The sequence below is a fragment of the Candoia aspera genome, chromosome 4 (genome assembly GCF_035149785.1).
Source record: "Candoia aspera isolate rCanAsp1 chromosome 4, rCanAsp1.hap2, whole genome shotgun sequence".
NCBI classification, from domain to species: Eukaryota; Metazoa; Chordata; class Lepidosauria; order Squamata; family Boidae; genus Candoia; species Candoia aspera.
The window spans coordinates 92116961-92123557 of record NC_086156.1 but is presented as its reverse complement, the minus strand read 5'-3'; the positions used below and the strand labels follow the sequence as shown (position 1 = coordinate 92123557).

At 41.7% G+C, this 6597-nt stretch overlaps 1 protein-coding gene across 1 annotated transcript; it reads right to left on the bottom strand.

The window, feature by feature from the left end:
* Nucleotides 1-452: 452 nt before the first annotated feature.
* LOC134497351 (olfactory receptor 14C36-like) lies at nt 453-1367 on the bottom strand. Its single transcript, XM_063303013.1, has one exon. The coding sequence runs from the start codon at nt 1365-1367 to the stop codon at nt 453-455; it is 915 nt and encodes a 304-aa protein (XP_063159083.1).
* Between the last annotated feature and the right edge of the window lie 5230 nt (nt 1368-6597).

The window sequence follows — 6597 nt, the reverse complement described above, 5'->3', positions numbered from 1 at the left end:
ATGAACTTAGATAAATTGCATTCTATTTTATTTTCCACATAATTTTTTAAAACAGCTACAGCAGAACTAAACTGGGCCAAAGTAATAATGTTATTAAAGACAACTTAGGCAGGTACACACAAACATGGGTTTTTAAACTGAGCCATTCAATAGTGTAAATATATATTTCATCTCTAAAATAATCAATTAAACATATTGTTCTAGCTCTTCTCAGTCATTTTCCTCTCCTGACATCCACACGATTGGAATGGCAATGACTTAGGATATGGGATTGTAGTTTACCAGCTTCTCAAGGGCTAGCATTGATCTAGAAGGAGATGATAAGGCTCTATATGTATCTCATCAGGGTTTCCCTTAGTAATTGTTTTCCCTTCCTGAGAAAACTGAAGGCAAAAGGCATAGAAAGTTCCATGAGAAGATAATCAAATAGAAAACATAGCTGAAAGAAAATGTCAGAACCGCCACATTTTAGAGAGGACAAGTTTAATATTCTTATTTCTCATGCTATAGATGATTGGATTGATCAGGGGTGGAAGTAAGGAATAAAGGACGGTGAATGCTACATCTAAGTAAGTTGGGGTGTTAGAGGGAGGTCTCAGGTAGGCCAGGCATGAAGTTACCAAAAACATGGAAAAGATTATAAAGTGGGGAAGACAAGTAGAAAAGGCCTTCTGCTTTCCTTTCACTGAAGGGATTCTCAACACTGCCTTGAAGATCATGATGTAAGACCCAATAATCAAAATAAAACAACCTAATCCTCCAATCAAACTGGTTACAAGAACTCCAACTTCAACTAGATTGAAGCCAGAGCAAGGCAACTTTTGTAATTGTGGAATTTCACAGAAAAACTGGTTGACAACATTAGAACAGAAAGGGATGGAAAAGGTTGCAGTGGTATGCAACATTCCATAGAGAAGACCTGTAACCCCCACCAGAATCACAATTTTGGTGCAGGCTTTCCAATTCATCACCATCTCATAGTGCAGTGGATTGCAAATGGCAACATATCGATCATAGGCCATGACTGTCAGGAGGGAGAAATCAGAAGCTTCGAAGGAGATAAAGAGAAAGACTTGAGCAACACAACCAAAATAAGAGATGTTTCTGCTGCCCATGAGGGAATTAATCATGGATTTGGGTACAATGACTGAAACAATGCCCAGGTCCTGCACAGCCAAATTCACTAGGAAGAAGTACATTGGCCTACGCAGTTGATGGTCAAAAGCTACTACAGAGATGACGAGAAGATTTGCTGTTGCAGTTGCCAGGTATAATATGAAGAATAAGTAGAAGTGTAGAAGCTGCAGATGCCGATCTTTTGAGGATTCCAAGAGCAGAAAGTAAGGAACTGTGGTTTCATTATGCATGTTTAAATTATGACATAAAGGTAAAGGTTTCCCTTGACATTAAGTCCAGTTGTGGGAGCGGTGCTCATCTCCGTTTCAAAGCCGAAGAGCCGGCGTTTGTCCGTAAACACATCCATGGTCATGTGGCCGGCATGACTACATGGAACGCCATTACCTGCCTGCCGAAGCGGTACCTATTAATCTACTCACATTTGCATGTTTTCAAACTGCTAGGTTGGCAGGAGCTGGGACTAGCAACGGGGGCTCACTCTGTCATGCAGATTCGAACCGCCGACCTTCCGATTGGAAAGCTCAGCAGCTCAGCGGTTTAACCCACAGAGCCACCGCGTCCCCCCAAAATTATGACATACCTGCAAGAAAAAACAGGTGAGATATATTATTAGAGAAAAACTTTGTACGTCTGCTGCTTATGGTGGCTTGATCTGCAGAAAAAGACATGGAGCAAAGCTAGAAAGTAAGCACATAACAAAAAGTGTTACTGTGCTGCATAAAGGTGGAGGCTCCTTAATTGCATAAGAGTATATAACATGCACCTGCCCTCACTCACACACTCTTAAAGCAAGACAGTGACAAAGACACAGAGAGAGGCAGAATAGTTTTGTGAAAAGATAGAGGTTTGCTTAAGAATATGTTACATGATTTAAATCTCCTCATTGAAACTCTACCTCCACTTTGAATCATTTACTCAAATGTAACACTGAGTTTAACCCCACCCCCCCAGCCCCCAGGTAAAAAAAACACATTCCCAGTGGTCAGGTTTTTTTTTAGTCAGATCTAATACACTTCTGATCCAAAAGGAATCTGGCAGGAATATCTAACTGGGAAGTGGATCCCAGTTTGAAGATGTAGCATTCCTTCAGTAGTCCCTTCATCAAGACCCTGGGTACTGTAATTTCATAAAAAATATTATGAAAAAGGACCCTTTGAAGCTAAAACAATGGCAAATGCAGGAAGAAGTTATTTGTGAAAAATAAGGTTGTCAGAGCCATGCATTTTTCCTGGGCATTACTTCTGTTAGTTAGAACAATGTGCATCACCCTGTCAAGGTCTCATCTGCTCTTCCATGAAATGTCTTGTTTAATCAAAAGGAGTCTGAAATACTTCTCATCCTCTGTTTGCTTGTTTCTTTTCCTCATGTTTTCCCCCAGAAAATATGATCTGTGCTAGTGATCCTTCTGTTCCAGGACATAAATCTCTTATGAAATAAGCTGGAAAACTCATCTCTCTGGGTATCATCACCTCCTCTTCTCACTGCAGATTCAGACTTCATACTTATGACTCCATAGAGCGACACTTAGAAACCTGGTTTTGGGTAGCAATGAATGACAGAAAAATATGTTGCCTACCTGGCTGACTGGGGTGTCCATCAGTTTTCTCTCATTTCCCCAGGTACCTCAGCACTAATAGACCACAGTTAGAATCAAAAGAAAGGAAAAGGGTTGAGTTTCCTATATCTAACACCTCCTCTTCCAAATCTGTATTCTAAGGTTAATTTCATGTCTACACAGAATTGGTCTGACTAGAGCAACCTATGAGCCCAAGTAAATATACACACAATTTTCATCTACATAATCATGCTGCAAACTTCATGAGACCCACGTGGAATGTCATCACCCTTTAGAAAATAGTCCCACAAGGAATAATGAGGCAGTGCTAAAGATATGTATGCACAAGAGAATGATTCCACAAAGTTTTGGTGGAGGCTGATGTAATTCTTCAATTTTTTTGTTAAAGATACTGCATTTCCCTGCATTGTCAAGAAAATGTACAAATACACAAAATTATTCTGTCTGTGGTCATCATCCAGGATCAAACATACTTCTAGGTATCTATGATTATGACTCATATTCTGAACGTTGAGACAACATTTATTGAAGTTTCTGCAATGCTGGGAAAGAGCTAAAATGTTTTTTCTATCTCAGAACAGTTCCTTCTGGCGGCCATCTATAAAACACCAAAAGGAAAGATGACATCATGACATAGGACTCATTTTGAAAGATACTAGACATACATATGGGAGGCAGTTTGATGCAGTGTTTAAGGCATCAGGGTAGAAACTGGGAGACTGAGTTCTAGTCCTGCCTTAGGCACAAAGCCAGCTGGGTGAGCTTGGGCCAGTCACACCTTCACAGCCCTAGGAAGGAAGGAATGGCAAACCACTTCTGTGGCAGGGGGGGACCTTGCCAAAGAAACTGCATAATATGGGCTGGATGCACTATTTTGAATAAAATCTCTATTCTGAAGATATATTTGGAGAGACTTGACTGTGCTGTGCTCACCTCCTTTCTTTCTCCATTTGACAAGTGGTGTTTTCTTGCAATTCATTCATGCCAGTTGAAAGAGAAGCAGAAGAGACACATGCAGTAAAGAGAGGAAGTGTGTATATCATAAAACAAAAGAGAGAGAAACCATAATATATGTTTAAAAAGTAATGCAGCTCAACCTTTGAACAGCAAGTTAAAAGCTTTGATGTAGGGGGACTTCTGGGTGAGGCAATGGCAAGCTAAGACAACTCTGGAAGAGGGGAGACACACTTGCAGCCAAGTCTGATGGTCCAATGGAACCTCTCCAGACAAGGAGAGTCAGAGAGATCGCCCACTTGTTCTCCTCACAAGCAGATGGCACAGTCTGGCAAGGTTGATGTTAGGCCTAGCCCAAGACTGAGGAGGGATCAGTCCAGCCAAACTTCAGTTCTTTATTTGATCATGCTGGATAAACAAAAGCTTGCCAGACTAAATCCACTCTACTCTAAGGGAGATAACCTGGGCTATGTTATCTCTTGTCCTACCCCGCTCCTTGGAACATTCTCTCTCCTTCCTGAGAGCCGGCTGCATTACTGTAGTCCATCACATCCTCTCCCTCTTCATAGACACATTCCATCACAGCACAGTCCAGAGGTTGTGGAGTTGTCGTATGTCATCAGCCAGCCTAGGTCCAAAACAAGAGAGTTTTCATAGGCAAGAGTTCAGGGTGCAATAGACAGAGGTTCCAGTAAATGGAGCTGCTGTTCCCAATTAAGGATTCCCTGCTCATGGTGGCTCTAAAATAGAGCCTAGCAGGTGCAAGCAATCAGCAGTGGAAACACCCTTGCCTCACAAGGAGCTCTGCAGACCTCCTCTATTCTGCCCTTCACTCAGCCCTACATGCCTTAGAACTGGGAAGAGGTCATGGATGAGATCTCTCTTCTTCTGATACTTCCAGCTGCTCCACAGACTGTGCAGACAAATGAGCCCCAGTGTCTCCCTGGTGTTCTCTGAGGCAGGCTGCTGTCACACAAGGCCCTCAGAAGTGACCTCGTCCTCCTCCAGCTCCTCAAAGTCAGAGCTGGCCATGACAGATGTCCCCAGAACTAAGGAGCTCTAATGTCCACCTTCAAGTGGTATTGACAGGATTGAGCCTGAGCTAGTTTCTCCCCATCCAAATTTACAGTGTCCAGGTACTGGGATATGATATTGACAGCAACATTTGGTTGGCCCAGAGTTGAGATGATACTAGACACCAAACCAATGGATGACCTCACCCAAAGGTTTCAGGTAGATATTAAATTAGGAGAGGAGAGAGTGTTGAGCCCTGAGGCACTCCACAGATGAGGGGCCAAGGACATGACTGCTCCCCTCCCACCGTCCACACTGACTATCCAGCCACGGAGAAAGGAGAATCACCATAAATAACCAGCTCCCAAAACCTGCAGCTGACATTGAAAATCGCCAAGAGATCAAGAAGCATAAGAACAGACAACCCTGATCCCAGTTCCATCAAAGCTTTTCAACAGAGTCCCCCATTTGGGAGAGATGGGCAGTAATAGAAATTTGAAATAAATAAGCAAGTGTGACCAACGTTGTCCCATACTGTATCCTAGATTGAAACCAGACTGAAATGGGTGCAGAAAAATCACTTCCTCCAGGAACCTCTGCATTGATGATACTTGTCCTGTCCCAGGCCAAACATGCACAAAAGCATGGAGAGCGTTACTGATAACTGGAGAGGCAAGTGCCCAAGCTGCAGAAAAAGCATCAGCACAAACACACATGCACACACAACAAAAAGGACATCCAGCAAGCTTACCTTTTAGAATTTGACACCATTGCATGAACCCAGCTACTGGTAATGATCCAGGGAGACTTAATAATGAAATTTTAGAAATGCTGAAAGAATATTGTGACAAGGGCCTCAAACAAGCTTTAAAGAGTGGTGCCACCTAAACGTTTGAACTACTGAGAGCCAGTCTGGTGTAGAGAATAAGGTGCTAGCCTAGAAACCAGGAGACTGAGTTCTAGGCCTCCGTTAAGCATGAAAGCCAGCCTTATATAGGATAAAAATCTAACAACAGCAACAACAACAATAACATCTATCAGCAGATGAGAAAGGTAGTAGCATGTTAGAAATCAAAGCATCAACTTCTAGAACTGTCGGTATTTGAAGAAGTTATTCTCATTATGTGTAAGTAATTGATGGATCTCACTGCTATCACTACATAGACAGCAGTTTAGATGGCTTTGACGTGAGCCAGGGAGATGGCCCTGAAACAAATATTCAGAAACCATTATGTAAATAAAGAGGAGAGAAACATTCTTTAAGTCCTGGGAAAGGAGATAGTATTAAGATGAGCCTCAGGATGACTCCTCCCTGATTCATTGGGGCATGGCAGAATGCGAAGGAGAAGCACAATCAGACTTGCAAGACTTAGCTACTATAGCCTATCTCAATAAATCATACTGTAAATCTGGTCTTCCTGTGGAGGGTCTTTCCTGATCTGGTATACCTCAGGCTGACAGGGATGAAATCTCTTAAAAGATAAATGTAAAATAGATCCCCAGGTAATGAGACAAGCTGTAGAACATGCTTCATGCACTTTTCTCACTTAATCCATATCTACCATGGATGACAGAAGCTGCTAATTGCTAATTATATTGACATTAACATAGACACCCATTTTATTTTTTTGACTCATTTCAACTGTAATTACTTATGCTGTGTAAATAAGTCTTGAGGGAAACATCAAAACTATTAATAAGCTTGCTGAATATCAATTTAACCTTTCCCACTGATGATACGTCTGTACATGAACCAACAAGAGTTGAATAATATTTATCCAATGCAGCACCTATACTTAGGAGACTAAAGAATATATACAGATTCTATGAAGAACCGTAGTAAGTGATTTGTATACTGAACATTTAACAGAAAAGGAAGATCCTGCTTTCTGGGGCAAACTGGCATTTAGTTAAAT

What these genes read in the sequence shown, in the direction of transcription:
- LOC134497351 (XM_063303013.1), bottom strand. Translation starts at nt 1,367, where the DNA reads ATGCATAATGAAACCACAGTTCCTTACTTTCTGCTCTTGGAATCCTCA.